The sequence below is a fragment of the Salvelinus sp. IW2-2015 genome, linkage group LG17 (genome assembly GCF_002910315.2).
Source record: "Salvelinus sp. IW2-2015 linkage group LG17, ASM291031v2, whole genome shotgun sequence".
In the NCBI taxonomy this organism is placed as follows: domain Eukaryota; kingdom Metazoa; phylum Chordata; class Actinopteri; order Salmoniformes; family Salmonidae; genus Salvelinus; species Salvelinus sp. IW2-2015.
The window spans coordinates 12,214,857-12,236,403 of record NC_036857.1 but is presented as its reverse complement, the minus strand read 5'-3'; the positions used below and the strand labels follow the sequence as shown (position 1 = coordinate 12,236,403).

The 21,547-nt window shown below is 42.0% G+C and overlaps 1 protein-coding gene across 2 annotated transcripts in view; it reads left to right on the top strand.

The window, feature by feature from the left end:
* The window catches only part of LOC111977183 (acid-sensing ion channel 1-like), a 93,806-nt gene that overhangs the window by 67,639 nt on the left and 4,620 nt on the right, over window positions 1-21,547 (top strand). For both annotated transcript variants that reach the window (XM_070447867.1, XM_024006524.3), the window contains exons 3-10: window positions 15,525-15,675; window positions 17,587-17,714; window positions 17,879-18,029; window positions 18,127-18,183; window positions 18,307-18,460; window positions 18,690-18,781; window positions 18,901-18,980; window positions 19,225-19,326. In XM_070447867.1, coding sequence (XP_070303968.1) covers window positions 15,525-15,675; window positions 17,587-17,714; window positions 17,879-18,029; window positions 18,127-18,183; window positions 18,307-18,460; window positions 18,690-18,781; window positions 18,901-18,980; window positions 19,225-19,326 — 915 coding nt within the window. The remainder of the gene's footprint in view (window positions 1-15,524; window positions 15,676-17,586; window positions 17,715-17,878; window positions 18,030-18,126; window positions 18,184-18,306; window positions 18,461-18,689; window positions 18,782-18,900; window positions 18,981-19,224; window positions 19,327-21,547) is intronic.

Below are 21,547 nucleotides of genomic sequence, written 5' to 3'. Positions count from 1 at the left end.
TCTGCTTGAAACATATAGGTACTACAGACTGGGTCAGGGAGAGGTTGATCAGCGCATGCTCTGAGTACGCGTCCTGGTAATCCATCTGACCCCGCAGCCTTGTGAATGTTAACCTGTTTAAAGGTCTTACTCACATCGGCTACGGAGAGCGAGATCACACAGTCATCTGGATGCTCTCATGCATGGTTCAGTGTTGTGTGCTTCGAAGCGAGCTTAGAAGCTCGTCTGATAGGCTAAATGGCCTCATACATTTATATAAATTTGTATCATAGTTGGCCAGTGGCTAGATACTGTTTGAAATTGCTCTATAATGCAGCTACTCCTGTCTGGTGAGTTGAGCACCTTAAGTGTGTTGAATCCTTTGTGATGTTCTCACTCACACCTCCTGTTGGTTCCCTGTGACCGGCCAGGCGTTAAAGGTTATCTCGCCTCCCAGCTTGAACTCCGAGCTTCCTGCCGCTCTGCGATTCAGCAGAAAGTGATGGCGTGAACACCGCTTGTTGGGGAGTCAAAGTTGCTTGTGTGCGCTATCTGGGAAACTTATTAATCTCTTATGTGCTCAGGAACACCACGTGACAGCCTGGGAAATCTGGAGCCTCAGCAGATTTTTCTCAGCAGAGTGTGACATTTGTCACACTCAGGGAGGAGGTTTGCTCGGGGGGAAGCTGCCTGTGTACCAAATGCAACACAAGTTCCACTGATGATAAATGAATACATTTTAGAGTACCAAAATGATAGGTGTTACATTAAGAGGAACTCACTGATTTAATCTTAGTTTCCATGTTGACTGATGAAAATCTGATGAAACAGATACTTTCCAGATGAACATTTTATACAAAATAGAGCATGCAGTTGAATAAAGAAAATACTCTTCTTATCCCTCAGCCAAACGTTGTCTTGTTATTGCCCTTTGTCTTGATGGTACAGGGCTCACGAGTGGCACTGTGGTCTAAGGCACTGCATCTCAGTGCTAGAGGCGTCACTACAGACACCCTGGTTCAAATCCAGACTGTATCACAATCGGCCGTGGTTGGGAGTCCCATTAGGGCGGCGCACAATTGGCCCGGCGTCGTCCGGGTTTGGCCGGTGTAGGCCGTCATTGTAAATGAGAATTTGTTCCTAACTGACTTGCCTAGTTAAATAAAGGTTCAATTAAAAATATATATCTAGGCCCATAGATGGGAATTGAAGATGAGGAGTGGAGAGTGGGACAGTAGGGAAGCACATCTCAAACAGGATTTATCCACTACAGGCAGTGGCTCTGTATCTGTCTTTGAAGTTCCCTTAACTGGGTCATTCCACCTATTCAGTGCCTTTTGAGAAGTGTAACTTGATCAGAACAAACTTTTGATTTCACCAAATTATTTCATTCTGTCATAAAGTGCACATGTTCAACTTAATACAAAGCATGTTTTCCCATCTATAAAAAAATGATATAGTAAGTGCCTATTAAGTGCCAAATAAAGTAAAAGGGTTGACTGTGATAGGGTTGACCGTAACAGGGTTGACCGTAACGGGATTGACGATTTCATCTTAAATCATCCATCAATCCCCTTGTGACAGAGGGAATGGAAGATTCTTCCACTTCATGTGCCTCTTGTCCCAGCAACCAAACAGCCCACTACACAGTGCTTTTGGCCAGGCTGCCATGAAGCTTCATTGGAGGGAGTGTCAGAGGACAGGTCTGTGTACATCTACCCGCATTGTTTACACTGTTGTATAGCAGACCCCACCGGGTGTGTGTGTGCGGGTGTGTGTGTAGGTGCACGTGCATGCATGTGCACAGTATTACATTCATATACACTATACGTTGGTGAGCCTCTGTACAATATTTTCTTTGTACGTATGTGTATGTTTTGTTTATTTGGATCCCCATTAGCTTTTGCAGAAGCCTCAGCAACTCTTCTTGGGGTCCACGTCATTTGTCATCTGTGTATTAGTGAGTGTGTGCCAAGTGTGGAAAGGTGTGACAATCTAAAGATCCATACTGTATGCAACTGTGTCAGCAGCAGCTGTGAGCATGTTTCTGTGGATGTACAGTGCATTCGGAAAGTATTCAGACCCCTTGACCTTTTCCACATTTTGTTACGTTACAGCTTTATTCTAAAATGTATCAAATATTTTTTTCTCATCAATCTACACACAATGCCCCATAATGACAAAGTGAAAGTGTTTGCAAATGTATTTTAAAAAAACAACAGAAATACCTTATTTACATAAGTATTCAGATCCTTTGCTATGAGACTCGAAATTGATTTTAGGTGCATCCTGTTTGCAATGATCATCCTTGAGATGTTTCCACAACTTGATTGGAGTCCACCTGTGGTAAATTCAATTGATTGGACATGATTTGGAAAGGCACACACCTGTCTATAGGAGGTCCCACAGTTGACAGTGCATGTCAGAGCAAAAACCAAGCCATCAGGGTGAAGGAATTGTACGTAGAGTTCCGAGTCAGGATTGTGTCGAGGCACATATCTGGGGAAGTATACCAAAAAATGTCTGCAGCATTGAAGGTCCCCAAGAACACAGTGGCCTCCATCATTCTTAAATGTAAGAAGTTTGGAACCACCAAGACTCTTCCTAGAGCTGGCTGCCCGGCCAAACTGAGCAATCGGGGGAGAAGGGCCTTGGTCAGGGAGGTGACCAAGAACCCAATGGTCACTCTGACAGAGTTCCAGAGTTCCTCTGTGGAGATGGGAGAACCTTCCAGAAGGACAACCATCTCTGCAGCACTCCACCAATCAGACTTTTATGGTAGAGTGGCCAGATGGAAGCCACTCCTCATTAAAAGGCATATGACAGCCCACTTGGACTTTGCCGAAAGGCACCTAAAGGACACGCAGACCATGAGAAACAAGATTCTCTGGTCTGATGAAACCCAGATTGAACTCTTTGGCCTGAATGCCAAGCATCACATCTGGAGGAAACCTGGCACTATCCCTACGGTGAAGCATGTTAGTGGCAGCATCATGCTGTGGGATTTTTTTTCAGCAGCAGGGACTGGGAGACTAGTCAGGATCAAGTGAAAGATGAACTGAGCAAAGTACTGACCTTCATGTCTTAAAGTAATTATGGACTGTAATTTTTCTTTGATAATTTGAGCTGTTCTTGCAATAATATGGACTTGGTCTTTTACCAAATAGGGCTATCTTCTGTATACCACCCCTACCTTGTCACAACACAACTGGTTGGCTCAAATGCATTAACAAGGAAAGAAATTCCACAAATGAACTTTTAACAAGGCACACCTGTTAATTGAAATGCATTCCAGGTGACTACCTCATGAAGCTGGTTGAAAGAATGCCAAGCGTGTGCAAAGCTGTCATCAAGGCAAAAGGTGGCTACTTTGAAGAATCTGAAATATAAAATATTATTATATATATTTTGGTTACAACATGATTCCATATGTGTTATTTCATAGTTTTGGTACCTGCATTGTTATTCTGCAATGTAGAAAATAGAAAAATATAAAGAAAAACTCTGGAATGAGTAGGTGTGTCCAAACTTTTGCTTTTCTTTAATTAATGGTCTTCTCTTCTTTACTGAACTCTCCCAACTCACTCATACGCGCAAGCACACACACACACACACACAGACACAAACAAACACACACACCACCGATCATTATCCTAAAATACATTCTAGGAACTGTGCAGTGTGCATTAACCAATTAACCTCTTGACTCCTTCTCAGCAGGGTACCAGCTAGACAGCCAATCAGCCAGCTCTGAAACACAACAAACTGCTCTCCACACAATTTTGGTCTGTGTGTGTGTCTCGTTCTGATTATTTAAAAACACCGGAGTACCTACTCACAATAAAGTGCTCCAAAGCACTGATGGATGTGTGTTTGGAGGACAGAATGTTCTAGAACACTAGCTACTGACTGAGCCATATTACTGTGGCAAAAACACACACACGATCATGATTGACAGCTCCTCTAGAGAGACAACTAAATACACTTTTAACACTACCGTGGCTCGACTCCACCTCACAAAAAAATAGATCCTTATAAAAGCAGACTCAATAAACCTTTGAATGAATCTTTACATGGCAGTGGTTTTTAGAGGCAGGGCGTAAAGCAGGGTCCCATACATCCACTTGATTCAGTCAAGCTCACAGATTAACCCTGCAGATAGAGACTCATAGCAATTCTCTACTAGAAACTCTGCATACTGTAGAAGCCTACTTACTTCCCCTCAGGATGTTTATCCATTGATGTTTACTCAGCTGTGTATGAGGAGGGGACATAGCTCTCTGGAGTTAACAGTTATCTGCTGAGATGGCCTCTGTGCCCGGCAGAGCTCTCCCAGCATGGTGAGCGTCGCTATTGTAGGTGCACAGCAGAACCAGTCAGCCGATACGTAGGCGATGTAAAAATATTGGGGTTGGAAGTCAGCTTGTGCTATACATGTATTTATGGTTGACTATATCAACAAGGTGAAGGGTGCCACTGGAGGAAAGCTGGGGCAGCACAGCAGGAAACATAAAAGCTGCCATTGAGGAATAGCTGGGACTGTCTGTGCATAGGTAGACTATTCACTTTAATTGGATGAAATTACCAGATATACTGTGCAGTTGAAGTCAGAAGTTTACATACACCTTAGCCAAATACATTTAAACTCAGTTTTTAACAATTCCTGACATTTAATCAGAGTAAAAATTCCCTGTCTTTGGTCAGTTAGGGTCACCACTTTATTTTAAGAATGTGAAATGTCAGAATAATAGTAGAGAGAATGATTTATTTCAGCTTTTATTTCTTTCATCACATTGCCAGTGGGTCAGAAGTTTACATACACTCAATTAGTATTTGGTAGCATTGCCTTTAAATTGTTTAACTTGGGTCAAACGTTACGGGTAGCCTTCCACAAGCTTCCTACAATTTGTAGGTGAATTTTGGCCCATTCCTCCTGACAGAGCTGGTGTAACTGAGTCAGGTTTGTAGGCCTCCTTGCTCGCACACGCTTTCAGTTCTGCCCACACATTTTCTATAGGATGGAGGTCAGGGCTTTGTGATCGCCACTCCAATACCTTGACTTTGTTGTCCTTAAGCCATTTTTCCACAACTTTGGAAGTATGCTTGGGGTCATTGTCCATTTGGAAGACCCATTTGCGACCAAGCTTTAACTTCCTGACCGATGTCTTGAGATGTTGCTTCAATATATCCACATAATTTTCCTCCCTCATGATGCCATCTATTTTGTGAAGTGCACCAGTCCCTCCTGCAGCAAAGCACCCCCACAACACCCCCGTGCTTCACGGTTGGGATGGTGTTCTTCGGATTGCAAGCCTCCCCCTTTTTCCTCCAAACATAACGATGGTCATTATGGCCAAACAGTTCTATTTTTGTTTCATCAGACCAGATGACATTTCTCCAAAAATAACGATTTTTGTCCCTATGTGCAGTGGCTTTTTATGGTGGTTTTGGAGCAGTGGCATCTTCCTTGCTGAGCGGCCTTTCAGGTTATGTCGATATAGGCCTCGTTTTACTGTGGATATACATACTTTTGTACCTGTTTCCTCCAGCATCTTCACAAGGTTCTTTGCTGTTGTTCTGGGATTGATTTGCACTTTTCTCACCGAAGTACGTTCATCTCTAGGAGACAGAACGCGTCTCCTTCCTGCGCGGTATGACGGCTACGTGGTCCCATGGTGTTTGTACTTGCGTACTATTGTTTGTACAGATGAACGTGGTACCTTCAGGCATTTGGAAATTGGAGGTCTACAATTTTCTTTCTGAGGTCTTGGCTGATTTCTTTTGATTTTCCCATGATGTCAAGCAAAGATGCACTGAGTTTGAAGGTAGGCCTTGAAATACATCCACAAGTACACCTCCAATTGACTCAAATGATGTCAATTGGCTTTAGAAGCTTCTGACAGGCAATGACATCATTTTCTGGAATTGTCCAAGCTGTTTAAAGGCACAGTCAACTTAGTGTATGTAAACTTCTGACCCACTGGAATTGTGATACAGTGAATTATAAATGAAATAATCTGTCTGTGAACAATTGTTGGAAAAATTACTTGTGTCATGCACAAAGTAGATGTCCTAACCGACTTGCTAAAACTATAGTTTGTTAAAACTTCTCTAGGATAGGGGGCAGCAAATTCACTATTGGATAAATAGCGTGCCCAATTTCAACTTCCTTCTACTCATCCCCAGAATATAAGATATGCATATTATTAGTAGGTTTGGATAGAAAACACTCTGAAGTTTCTAAAACTGTTTGAATCATGTCTGTAAGTATAACAGAACTTATGTAGCAGGCAAAACCCCGAGGACTAACCATTAATATATATATTTTTTAAGTCACTGTCTGTTCAATGAGTTTTCATTGGAATACTGGATTTCTAATCACCCTGTTTTCAGTTCCTACCGCTTCCACTGGATGTCACCACTCTTTGGAAATAGGTTGAGGTTATTCCTTTGTGCAATGAAGAAGTGAGGCCACCTGGAAACAGTGTAACGTCATGTGTACTGTTTGAGAGTTGCGCAAGACTAGAAAAGTAGCGTTAGTTTGTTGATCTCCTGTATTGAAAACAAATAGACCCGTCTTCAATTTGATCGATTATTAATGTTTACAAATACCTTAAGTTGTATTATAAAAGTAGTTTGAAATGTTTTGGCAAAGTTTAGAGGTAATTTTTGAGATATTTTGTAGTGACTTTGCGCAAATTGGAAGCTGTTTTTTTCTGGATCAACCGCGCCAAATAAATGGACAATTTGGATATATATGGACGGAATTAATCGAACAAAAGGACCATTTGTGATGTTTATGGGACATATTTGAGTGCCAACAAAAGAATCTCGTCAAAGGTAAGGCAGGATTTATATTTTATTTCTGCGTTTTGTGTCGTGCCTGCAGGGTTGAAATATGCTACACTCTCTTTGTTTACTGTTGTGCTATCATCAGATAATAGCATCTTATGCTTTCGCCGAAAAGCCTTTTTGAAATCTGACATGGTGGCTGGATTCACAACGAGTGTAGCTTTAATTTGGTATCTTACATGTGTGATTTAATGAAAGTTTGATTTTATATCATTTTTTTAAATTTGGCGCTCTACATTTTCCCTGGCTATTGGCCAAGTGTGACGGTAGCGTCCCACATATCCTAGAGAAGTTATTAACAATAAATTTGTGGAGTGGTTGAAAAACGAGTTTTAATGACTTCAACCTAAGTGTATGTAAACTTCGGACTTCAACTGTATCTGCTTTTCTTCACAGTTGGTGATATCGTATACGATTCTATCCACTAATAAAGAGTATAAGACAGAAATGGAATGCTATGTATCTTTATCAGTTCAAATCTAATTTGTATGTAGCTATATAAAGTTAATACCATTATTCACTGTAAATACAACAGATTGGTGGAAGGGACTGACAGGGAATAGCCCAGTCCCCTTACTGTTTTCCACCTTACTCAAGCCTCATTTGGGCTCACTCTGGGGGGAATCATGGCTTTATTACTGCCTTGGAGATTTTAGAGAAAATTGTATGTATCTGACAGAGAGTTTTCCTGCCATCCAAACACATTCTTTATCTAGTGTTGAAATCCACATGCCCGACATTCACCAGGGGAGGACTAATACAATTGGCTGAAAAAGAGCTTGTTTTTAACAGGGTTTTAGTATGCGCTTCTTTAAATATGGAGATATTTTCTACTCCATCTATGAATAAGCCAGCAGGAGGTGGGGGTAACAGGGGTTATTTTACTCTTTTTTTCTCACCTGCTTTTTTCCCAGTGTTGAAAGATGTTTTTTTTTACTTAGCATGTCATGGCACTTGGCCAGTTTTCCTCCAACCATAGAAGACAAGGTTCAAGTTGCCAGTTATAGTCTCTCCCAGAGACATACCGTACAGAAGATTCTACCCAACAGTGTTACTCACCATCTGATTGGATTGTTGAGACCCCCATGCAGTTTTACGTTCCTCTTTATGCTGTGTTGTTTTTATTGCCTGAGTACTAGAGGGTGAATACACTATAGTTGATTCATCAATGAATAGCCAATCTAACTGCTCTATTGTTCATTGTTTTTTAAACGATTTTTGCAATTACTCTTCATTTACATTTACATTTACATTTAAGTCATTTAGCAGACGCTCTTATCCAGAGCGACTTACAAATTGGTGCATTCACCTTATGATATCCAGTGGAACACCACTTTACAATATGTGCATCTAACTCTTTTAAGGGGGGGGGGGGGTTAGAAGGATTACTTTATCCTATCCTAGGTATTCCTTAAAGGGTGGGGTTTCAGGTGTCTCCGGAAGGTGGTGATTGACTCCGCTGACCTGGCGTCGTGAGGGAGTTTGTTCCACCATTGGGGTGCCAGAGCAGCGAACAGTTTTGACTGGGCTGAGCGGGAACTGTACTTCCTCAGAGGTAGGGAGGCGAGCAGGCCAGAGGTGGATGAACGCAGTGCCCTTGTTTGGGTGTAGGGCCTGATCAGAGCCTGAAGGTACGGAGGTGCCGTTCCCCTCACAGCTCCGTAGGCAAGCACCATGGTCTTGTAGCGGATGCGGCTTCAACTGGAGCCAGTGGAGAGAGCGGAGGAGCGGGGTGACGTGAGAGAACTTGGGAAAGTGAACACCAGACGGGCTGCGGCGTTCTGGATGAGTTGTAGGGGTTTATGGCACAGGCAGGGAGCCCAGCCAACAGCGAGTTGCAGTAATCCAGACGGGAGATGACAAGTGCCTGGATTAGGACCTGCGCCGCTTCCTGCGTGAGGCAGGGTCGTACTCTGCGAATGTTGTAGAGCATGAACCTACAGAAGACGGGTCACCGCCTTGATGTTGTTGAGAACGACAGGGTGTTGTCCAGGATCACGCCAAGGTTCTTAGCACACTCTGGGAGGAGGACACAATGGAGTTGTCAACCGTGATGGCGAGATCATGGAACGGGCAGTCCTTCCCGGGAGGAAGAGCAGCTCCGTCTTGCCGAGGTTCAGCTTGAGGTGGTGATCCGTCATCCACATGCTAATGTCCTGCCAGACATGCAGAGATGCGATTCACCACCTGGTTATCAGAGGGGGGAAAGGAGAAGTTAATTGTGTGTCGTCTGCATAGCAATGATAGGAGAGACACTGTGAGGATATGACAGAGCCAAGTGACTTGGTGTATAGCGAGAATAGGAGAGGGCCTAGAACAGAGCCCTGGGGACACCAGTGGTGAGAGCACGTGGTGCGGAGACAGATTCTCGCCACGCCACCTGGTAGGAGCGACCTGTCAGGTAGGACGCAATCCAAGCGTGGGCCGCGTCTTCAAATAGTTATCACAAACATAATGCATCTACCAACATACAGGTAACTGCTAAAATAATAGAAACACTCAAGTAAATGAGGGAAATAAAGTATATTGAAAGCAGGTGTGGTTCTGAGTTAATTAAGCAATTACATCCCATCATGCTTAAGGTCATGTATACAAATACTGTGCAGGCCATTATTTTGGCCATTATTTTGGCTACCATGGCTATGTGCCCATCCACAGGGCACGAGTGGTCACTAAATGGTTTGATGAGCTGTAAACCATATACAATGGCCATCTCAGTCACCAGAACCCAATTGAACATTTATTGGAGATTCTGGCATGGTGCCTGAGACAGAGTTTTCCACCACCATCAAACACCACCAATATAAGAATTTCTCATGGAAGAATGGTGTCACATCCCTCCATAGACTTCCAGACAGTTGTAGAATCTATGCCAAGGTGCATTGAAGTTGTTCTGGTCGAGGTGGCCCAACGCCCTACTAACACACTTTATGTTGGTGTTTCTTTTATTTTGGATGTTACTTTTTGCATCGACATACAGGTATCCTGACCCCAGCTAACATCATGCATTATTTTGGTCATATCCTAATCTGTATAGTGGTTTGATACATTTAAAAAAGAATGGCTGAACCTTTGACACAATTCACTCTCTGCATTATCTGCAATGCCCTCTGAGGTTAACTCAACCAAAAGTGGTGTCTTTTTCCCTCCTAGTAACAGGCTTTATACGTCTTAAGTGGAAAGAATACTCCCCTCCTTCATATATATGCTTCCTTAACTCTCTCTCACCTCTCCCACCCTTCTCTCTCTCTCTCTCTCTCGTCTCTCTCTCTCTCTCTCTCTCTCTCTCCGTCTCTCTCTCTCTCTCTCTCTCTTCTCTTTCTCTCTCCTCCTGTCTTCTCTCCTTGTCTCTCTCTTCTCTCTCACTGTCTCTCTCTCTCTCTCTGCCTCCATGTCTCTCATCCCATGCTATCATGCTATCGCCTCTGAAGGTGATAGATACTGAGAGTCATGGCAGTGTCTGGGAGTGGGATGAGAGTGGTGGAGAGGAGTAGAGCGTCTCTGTCGGCCTTTCAAATATTAATCAAACTTAGCAGGAGGAGGGAGAAGATGGAAAGGAGTCCACTGGGAATATCACATCATAGCTCAGAGGAGACGGTGAGAGGGGAGGGATGGAGGAGCAATTAAAGGAAAGAAACACTTATTGTGTGGGAGATTAATTTGAATTTTCAAAACTCACCCACTGGGCACACACTGGTTGAATCAATGTTGTTTCCTCATCACTTCAATGAAATAGACATCTGCCCAGTGGGCAGGCTCGCGAATGAAAGGATGTGGGTTTGTGATGGAAAGCTGAAAAGAGGATCCATCACAAGGATATAATGCAAACAATGGCGCTGCCTACCACACAGCTAATGATTGTAGCAATGAGTCAAGTTATTCTGACAGCCTAAATGAATTTGAGGATTTAACTGAATTGCAGAGCATCAAGGCATGTAGTGCGGGATCTCCCCTGCAAATCATCTAAAGTGGAAAAATACAAGTCAACAGCTCCTGCTCTATTTATTCTCTTTCTCCTTTGTTGTCAATTATGTCTGAGGTCCTGCTTTCCCTTTATCCATGAACTGGTCATTAGACAACTCTTGCAGGCCTGTCTGGCTCAAGGTACTATCTGACAGGAAAGCCATTGGAAGTGGCTGGTATGGGATGATCCATTCATTACCAGATGTAATACTCTAGCTGTGACCTGTGACAGCAGACGTGTGTTAAACTAAACATGCTAATTTACTATGATTTCTGTACAGGGTTTTGTACAATTATAGACAGTTGAATGTACTGTATGGTGTTTCATGATGTTGACATATGAAAAACACAGTAGGTTGTTGACATCTTTATACACCACTTTAAAAAGCAGACTGTACTGTGAAAAGGTATTCATTTGGAGGAAAACATTTTAGCTATTCTCTACGCCATGTCCACATATTTTTTTGTAGTATCAAAATGATGTGTGACTTGCTGGTGACAGTTTATGGATCTCTCTTTTTACTGCCAGAACACAAATTAAGGGGAACACTTACTGTGTGGCAGGCTTTTATATTGCCATCTTCCCTGTGGAGGCCTGTGGTTCACTTCAGTTCACTTGTTCCCGACAGTTGTTGTTTTTGTGACAAAATTTGTCAAATAACTATTGAGCCTCTATGCTTTTCAGCCATCATTAACACACTCAGCTTGACACACACCACACACTGAGACACACACACAACACACACACACACACACACACACACACACACACACACACACACACACACACACAACACCACACACACACACACACACACAACACACACACACACACACACACCACAACCCACACACATATACACATACACACACTCATTAAATCCCCTAGCCTTGGTATTTGAAGTCCTCCCTCTGGGAAGACCTTCAGTTTAAGTTTGTCATTAGTTTGGTGAGTCAGCAGCTGTTGTCCAAACACCCACAGTCGATAACAGGACAGTGTACTGCCAGTATTCTGACATGGCGGATTGCGTCTACAAGAGCCTTTGAGCTGCAATCTATCTCCCTCACAGAAGTCAGTCAGCACTCAACAGTCGAGAGCCTCCCTGTTTTACTGTTCTTGGTTTGCCCTTCAGTTTGGGCGGGAAAGACAGATGGAACCTAGAACAGGAGAGACAGGTCTCAGGTTGGCAAGACTGATCTGAACTATGGCATTAATGCATTTGAATAGGCATACTCCTTTAATGAGCACAATTAACAATGCATAAATCTGTTAACTCTCCTGCCTGTTGCCTGTGTTTTTAAGTTTTCATTATATCTTAACTAAAGTTCAACAAAGTCCGCTTATCTATAAAGTTGGCTGTCTTGGGAGTTTCCAGATTTTCCAGATTATTTAGAACGCCTGCTGCATCAACAAGCAAATGACAACATTAGCACTCTCTGGAAAAAAGATTATGCTTGCCGACCGTCGACCGGTCACTGCTGCCTGACACTTGGCTGCTACTACCATTTAAATCGCAATCTCTTTGCCGGCGCTTCGGCTGTTTAATAGAGCAGCATAATAGCTCTGAAACGTTCCCTCATAAAACAATAGAATGCTAATGGATTCATTTCCCCCTGCAGAGGCATCCTTTAACAGCTGGGGTGTATCTCCTCCAACAGCCAGGAATGTGGATTAGTGATTTAGGACTTGTTCTAGAGTCTGCCTCGCCTGTAAGGAAGGAAATGCACATTGATGTATATGATTAACCACAGGAGAGTGCTAAGTGCTTTTCAATGGTGGGAAACGCACTATGAATGATAGGCACAGATTGACTACAGGGCACTCCAAAGATTATAGACCGCAAACTTTAAGATCTTTAGGGTGGGTAAAGAGGATTGATTTCTCTGTAAAGTAGTCATTTTAATGAATTGCCAACAAAGGCAGCAGAAAGTAAAAGGAAAGATGAACCCAACAACCCTAGAGGAAAACTATTGGCCTAAAAACTTTACATATTCACAAAGGAACTGGAACTTTCCTTCACTTTTCTTCTTTTCTGACACTTCTGTCAGTGTGGCCTGGCATCTTATAGAGTCAACAGTGTATTATGAGTCACTGTCAGATCATGTAGGCCAACTGTAATGTGGCATAGATAGCAACGTGCACAAAGACACAAACTGCACGCCGCACACAAATTCAATCATTCATTCAGGAACATGCATTACATTGTAATGCATAAAAATCAAATTCCAAACTTCAGAAAATACATGTTCATTCATTAATGTATTCATAAGGAACAGGCACTAGCTGACATCACACACTCATTCATTGGTTCATTTATTCATAAAGAGCATCTAGCACTCTGACCTTACAGTCATTCTTTCATGTGTTCAGAAAGAACATGCACTCATTGAGGTTAGATGTAAAGGCTAACATAGAACTAACATATGGTTAGTAACTTCCCCATATGCCATTAGGCTCTGCAGAGTAGACACACGTCTATAACGATGCCAGTCAAAGTTCAGCGGAATGGATGAAGGGAGGGATAGAGGGGGGGATAGCATGAAGGAGGAAGGAGTGGGGTAGTGTTGATGATGTATAAAGAGAGTGTAAAGGAAGTAGGGAAATGTGTGAGTAAGAGATGGGTGGATGGGTAGAAGCAGGGTTGAAGCAGAGTAGAAGCATGTTACAGAAGGCATAGAAAATATGGAAGTAGAGTGTGAGGTAGGAGAGTCTTTTTACTCTAACATTGGTTGAGATTAGAAGCCTATTTTCTTGTCTAGGCAATGATGACAAAAACATCCTCCAGAATACTCACATACTCCATTCAGTGTGTCTGAAAAAATCAGTAATGAATTTACCCCACAGTGATTTCCAGTCACTCTACAAGCCTATAGCTGTGTAGCAGTCTCTCAGCAGTCTCAAGCAGTGTAGCAGTCTCAAGCTGAACATTGATCCTGTAATTGTCAGCCTGTGTGTGTGTGTGTGTGTGTGTGTGTGTGTGTGTGTGTGTGTTTGTGTGTGTGTGTGTGTGTGTGTGTGTGTGTGTGTGTGTGTGTGTGTGTGTGTGTGTGTGTGTGTGTGTGTGTGTGTGTGTGTGTGTGTGTGTGTGTGTGTACTATCGTGTGGACCAGAATTCCTCACAAGGATAGTAAAACAAGGAAAGTTCTGACAGTGGGGAGGGTTAGAGATACAATTAGGTTTAGGGTAAGGAGTTAGGTTTAGGTTCACGATTAGGGGTTAGGGAATAGGATTGTTTGGTTCCACAAGGATAGTAGAACAAACGTGTGTGTTGATGATAGATGGCAAGGCTGAGCTGTCTAACAGCACTGTCCAAACTCAGTCAACAATCATTGTGTTTGTCAGCCCTCTCTCTATTCACAGTTGTGTCATGTTGCTGCATACGCTGAGCAATGGCCCGCTCCCAGCTTCAGCACAGCACAAGTTACTGTATAGTTAATACAGACAGTGTCATAAATAACAAATGACTTATGACTTACAGTAGACATGAGCATAGTTCCATGCTGTTGTTTATACACTGAACAAAAATTTTAAGCGAACATGTAAAGTGTTGGTCCCGTGTTTCATGAGCTGAAATAGAAAATCACAGAAATGTCCCATTATGCACCAAACGTATTTCTCTCAAAATGTGTTTACATCCCTGTTAGTTAATGATCGGCTATGAAAAAGCCAACTGACATTTACTCTGATTATTATTTGACCATGCTGGTCATTTATGAACATTTGAACATCTTGGCCATGTTCTGTTATAATCTCCACCCGGCACAGCCAGAAGAGGACTGGCCACCCTCATAGCCTGGTTCCTCTCTAGGTTTCTTCCTAGGTTTGGCCTTTCTAGGGAGTTTTTCCTAGCCGCCGTGCTTCTACACCTGCATTGCTTGCTGTTTGGGGTTTTAGGCTGGGTTTCTGTACAGCACTTCGAGATATTAGCTGATGTACAAAGGGCTATATAAATAAACTTGATTTGGTTAGTGAGCAATTTCTCCTTTGCCAAGATAATCCATCCACCTGACAGGTGTGGCATATCAAGAAGCTGATTAAACAGCATGATCATTACACAGGTGCACCTTGTAAAAGCCCACTTTAAAATGTGCAGTTTTGTTCCACAACACAATGCCACAGATGTCTCAAGTTTTGAGGGAGCGTGCAATTGGCATGCTGACTGCAGGAATATCCGCCAGTACTGTTGCCAGAGAATTTGGTGTCCATTTCTCTACCATAAGCTGCCTCCAATGTTGTTTTAGAGAATTTGGCAGTGCGTCCAACCGGCCTCACAACCACAGACCACATGTAACTATGCTAGCCCAGGACCTCCACATCCGGCTTCTTCACCTGCGGGATCGACTGAGGGGAGGGTGGGGGGAGGGGGTGCTGAGGAGTATTTCTGTCTGTAATAAAGCCGTTTTGTAGGGGAAAACTAATTTTGATTGGCTGGGCCTAGCTCCCCACCCATGGCTGCACCCCTGCCCAGTTATGTGAAATCCCTAGATCAGATGATTAGGTAACCCCAAACTCAGGGGAATACCCTCATCACTCCTGGTACTGTGGTGTCTAATGTAGACTAACACTGACCCCCAGTGGCAAGTTACAGTAAGGAACAAACTGGATTTATAGAAACTATAGAGCAGAGCCATACATCTGGATGAATATGGCTCTGCTATTGTGAGGGACGGTTCCAGGATATCTCGTCTTGCTATCTCATCCCTTTCATATTTCTCATCTTTCTCCTCAGGTGTTCACTCGCTATGGGAAGTGTTACACGTTCAACGCAGGAGGCGAGGGCCGCACCCCTCTCATAACTACCAAGGGAGGGATGGGTAACGGGCTGGAGCTCATGCTGGACATTCAGCAGGATGAGTACCTCCCTGTGTGGGGAGAGACAGGTGAGGACAAAAGTGTGTGTATGTGTAAGTGTGGGTGCTTGTGTGTGTGTGTTTAAGTCTAGTTCATTACACAGCGATCATAATCTGCTGCTGAAAAAACGTATGTGTTATGGCTTTACATCCTCTGCAATATCGTGGATTGAGAGCTACCTATCAAACACAACACCTCTCGAACGTAAACCAGGTAGAGTGTAGTATACCTCAAAGCAGCTGCCTTGGTCCTTTCTATTTTTACTAATGACCTACCACTAGCATTAAGTAAAGCCTGTACAGTCTCTGTACACTGAAGACTCAACATTATACACGTCAGCTACCACAGTAAGTGAGATCACTGCAACCCTTAACAAAGAGCTGCATTCAGTTTTAGAATGGGTGGCTAGCAATAAGCTAGTCCAAAATATGTAAAAACCTTAAAACATTGTATTTGAGACAAATCAATCACTAAACCCTGAACCTAATCTAAATCTTGTAATGAATAATGTGGAAAATTAGCAAGTTGTGGAGACTAAACTTGGTCAAAACATATTGATCCAACGGTTGCTAAGATGGGGAGAGGTCTGTCCATGATAAAGCGCTGCTCTGCTTTCTTGACATCACAGTCAAACTAACAAGTCCTACAGGCCCTAGTTTTAATCACACCTAGACTACTGCCCAGTTATATGGTCAAGTGCTGCAAAGAAGGACTTAGAAAATTACAGTTGGCACAGAAAGAGCAGCACAACTGGCCCTTAAATGTACACGGAGGGCTAATATCAAGAACATGCGCATCAATCTCTCCTGGCTCAAAGTAGAGAGATTGACTTCATCACTACTTGTCTTTGTGAGAGGTATTGACGTGTTGAAAGCACTGAAATGTCTGTTCAAACAGCTAACTCACAGCTCAGAAACCCATTTATACCCCACATGACATGCCGCCAGGGGTATCTTCACAGTCCCTAAGGCCTGTGACGCACAGTACTACATAGAGCAAAGACTACATGGAACTCTTTTCCACATCAGGTAACCCAAGCTAGCAGTAAAATATTTAAAACACATCAGGTAACCCAAGCTAGCAGTAAAAGATTTAAAACACAGATAAAACAACACCTCACGACACAACAATACCTCACGACTGTGAAGAGACACACTCACGCATGCACATTCACACACACACACTCACACAAAAACACACACACACTCTGGCACTCACACTACACACACCCACTCATTGTAATATTGTAGTATTGTAATATTGTAAAAAGAAAATATGACGTAAATTTGTAATGATTTAGACCAGGGTTCCCCAACTGGATTTTTATTTGACACAGAGTGGTTTTATTTGGCCCCCCAAGTTTTCTGCGCAAAATTGAAAAGAAACACGTTTTTTTATTGTGTGGAATTTTCAGTGTTGGACATAAAAGACTTAAAAAAAAACAGGAAATCAGCTCCAAGTTATTTTAATTTAAGAAATCTGTTCCCAAGTATTCCCACATGTAATAGAGAGACACGTGATCATATACAAATGTAAGCAAGGTTTGAAATTATTATGTTTTAGTCAAGCATTATATCTGTTTGGGCTTCTTCTGGTCAATTTGCAGTCTACAAATTATTTGCAATTATGTTCCGAGCCCCCGACCATCCGCTCAAGAATCAATTGGCCCGCGGCTTAATCTAGTTGATGATCCCTGATGCAGACTATTGTTTTGTGATGTGTTGTTTTGTTCCTATTTGGACCCCAGGAAGAGTAGTGGCTGCCTTCGCAACATCTAATGGGGATCCTAATAAAATACTAAAATACTAAATACAGCTCACATGTGTGTTGCTCTATCCAACAGACCACTCTATCTGTCTGCTGGAGCCAGTGGGTTCATTAGTTAAATAAGCCATGCATGGATGGTGCAGTGATCCCTGCCACTGTTCCCCTCTCCACAGATGAGACCTCATTTGAAGCTGGGATCAAAGTTCAGATCCACAATCAGGAGGAGCCACCCTTCATCGACCAGCTGGGCTTCGGAGTGGCACCTGGGTTCCAGACCTTTGTCTCCTGCCAGGAACAACGGGTCGGGACATTATATTTATTTGCACAACTTTATTTAAACAAAATACATGTACAATATGCTACTGTAAGCACAACCTGTGTAACTGTTGTAGTACACCTATTCAATTGTAGTTGTACTGTATCTTATACTGTATGTGTAACACTTGTCATGTGTGTCTATTCCAGCTGATATATTTGCCCCCACCCTGGGGGGACTGTAAGGTGACATGGATGGACTCAGAATTCTTTGAAACGTACAGCATCACCGCCTGCCGTATCGACTGTGAGACGCGCTACCTGGTGGAGAACTGTAACTGCCGCATGGTGCACATGCCTGGTAAGTGAACTCTCCCACCCAGCCGTTTACCTAGTCTGGACTATTTAAGTTTTCAAGTTCAACTTAGATTCATTGATTAACAACACTTTATATACAGGAGATGCCCCATACTGCACCCCTGAGCTGTACAAAGAGTGTGCTGATCCAGCTCTTGGTAAGCAATAGATCCAGACTGCTGTGTCTTGGACCATAGCAACTTTATTTTAGTCTCTACATCCCTTACATGTACTAAAAAGAGAAGAAGTGTTAATGCTGCAGTATTGCTCTTTGCCCCCAGACTTCCTGGTGGAGAGAGACAATGATTTTTGTGTGTGTGAGACGCCATGCAACATGACCAGATACAGCAAGGAGCTGTCCTTCGTCAAGATCCCCAGCAAGGCCTCTGCCAAGTATCTGGCCAAAAAATACAACAAGTCAGAGCAGTACATAGCGTGAGTCTAATGTTTCAAAAACCAAATAAAAACTTTACAGCGAGTATGGAGTACATAGTAAGAAATTTGATTGGGGCTTTGGCCCTTCAGTTCCATTACACATATCTAGTGCAACTAAGTAAAGATTTTCCAACCCTGCTTAGCTTCAGAAGCAAGCCAGCAGTGGTATGCAGGGTGGTATGCTGCTGCTTGCTGTTTAGATGTTGAATATGGTATTTTTCTGTAACAGTGACAATATCCTGGTTCTGGACATCTTCTTTGAGGCTCTAAACTATGAGACGATCGAACAGAAGAAAGCCTATGAAGTAGCAGGACTTTTAGGTATTTCACTGATTTTAAAAAACTATTAATTTTCTTTTTAAGGATACTTTGTTGGAAATGTGTATCTTTTGGGAAAGTTTCTTATCTTTGATAATCTTGTCCTTCTCTGTTCTTCCTAGGTGATATTGGTGGTCAGATGGGTCTTTTCATTGGAGCCAGTATCCTTACTATTCTGGAGCTGTTTGACTATATCTATGAGGTAATCTTTTCATTCTCTCTAGTATTCTACAGTGACAGAAAACAACCAGACTTTTCCATTATGCTTTCTGTCTCACTCATTATTGTAATCTCTTGGAAAAGCTGAATTAAACATTTATGCGTTTTACAAATAACTGTCGAAGAGGCAGGCACACTCCAAAATGTCCACCTTTTCTCTTACCAGCCTTTGTCTCAAATTGACAGCTTCACTGACCTTTGTAGTGTGCATCTGTGTTTCATCACAGGTGATAAAGTACAAGCTCTGTAGATGCTCAGAGAAGAAACACAAGCACAGCAACAACAACGACCAGGGAGCTGTTCTGAGCCTGGACGATGTGAAATGTCACGTCAGTAACTTTCACTAACCATTTGCAGCTCTCAGAAAGAGGCAGCCATATTGCTTCATGTCTAAACATCTCAATGAAGGATTTCATGTGCATGAAGCCATGCATGAAGCCATTTTTTGTGCAAAATAAAATGTGTTCTAAATGAACGTGCAGATGTAGGATCTTAATTTGAGCCAGTTTGCTACAGCAGGAAAATAATCCTGCAGCACAGGAAATGTGAATTATTATGGCGATTATAATTAATGTACTTTTTTGTAGAGGACAATCAAATCTGATATTTCAAAGTGTAAATTTAAAACTTCAAAAGCCTTTTTAAACCTCAAATCTACTACAAGTTTTAAATAGCCTGCATTATTAAGATCCTACATCTGTACCTGGTGAGTTTCATGAATGTGTGTGTGGGGGTATATGTCTAGTTTTGCCTCGCACACAGCAGAAAAAAAGACAATCAATTCAATGATCGTTCACATGCATCCCTTTGATTTCGTTGGCTAATGTAAATGGCTTTGCAGCAGAAGAATGGAATACCACATTGAAGATCAAATAGCAAAAACAATATCCAAAACATCTGTTGATATTTTTTCTGAGCAACAACAATAGTTACAATGGATATCAATTGAGGTTGTGATGTTGTGTATCAGCTTGAGAAACATGTCTTCACCCCATCAATTTCCATCAAGTTTTCTCTCATCTATATCTTTGGAAATATATGAATCTTAAAAGTAGCAAGTGTTTACCCACTGGGCAAAAACTTGTTAGAACCAATGTTGTTTGAATGTAATTTGTCATGGTAACCAAATTTCAACATAGACAAACCTTGTTTAAAATATGTTGAGTTTGTACCTTTAAAACAATATCAGATCTTCAGCATTATTTCCACTATCAGAAAAGAAAACTACAGGCTGGGCAGCACCTCCTACTAGGAGAATTGATCTATCTACAGCTACCCTTTGGTCTACCATCCAGGTTTTTAACCAAGCCCAGCCCTGCTTAGCTATGATATTTATCACTCAATATTACCAATGTGCTATCGTTAGAATAATCGTTGAGAGATCCCCACTTAAAAATGAAGTAGATTCACTGTTCATATTAAAGTCATTCCAAAGAGTAGGTTTAACAGAGCAAATGAAATGTGACCATAATTCATCACTCATATATCATCAATGATGCTATTTCAGTTATCAACGTCTATTGTTTCAATTCAACCCAGAATGCAACTAAAAATATATAATACAATAGGCCTAGAGTTTCAAGCTCTGGTTGATTTCAAATTTATGGATATTTAGTGATATTGAATTGTGTTTGGTTGACAATGCAATCAAATATCAACATTTGAAGATGTTCTATATCTTCTGCTTAGATAGTTCCATCTGTGCCACTGACTTAGTCTGTCTTTAATTCTATTTTGTCTACAAATTACTGATTGATGTGTTGGATTCAAATCTCAATCTCAACCTAAAATCTAAGTTAAAGAATAGGACTAAATCAAATCGAACTTTATTTAAAGTGCATTTACACTGAACAAAAATATAAACTAACATGTAAAGTGTTGGTCCCATGTTTTATGTGCAAAAATAAAAGATCCCAGAAATGTTCCATACGTACAAAAAGCTTATTTCTCTCAGATTTTGTGCTCAAATTTGTTCTCATTGATCACTTGCACCATGTACAGTACCAGTCAAAAGTTTGGACACAACTACTCATTCAAGGAATTGTCTTTATTTTCACTATTTTCCACATTGTAGAATAATAGTGAAGACATCAAAACATTTACATTACATTTTAGTCATTTAGCAGACGCTCTTATCCAGAGCGACTTACAGTAGAGTGCATACATTTTTATAACATTTATTTTATTTATTTTTTATACATACTGAGACAAGGATATCCCTACCGGCCAAACCCTCCCTAACCCGGACGACGCTATGCCAATTGTGCGTCGCCCCACGGATCTCCCGGTTGCGGCCGGCTGCGACAGAGCCTGGGCGCGAACCCAGAGACCCTAGACCACTGCGCCACCCGGGAGATTGACACTACCGGTCAAAAGTTTTAGAACACCTACTCATTCAAGGGTTTATCTTTAATTTTACTATTTTCTACATTGTAGAATAATAGTGAAGACATAAAACCTATGAAATAACACATATGGAATCATGTAGTAACCAAAACAGTGTTGAACAAATCAAAATATATTTTATATTTGATTCTTCAAATCGCCACC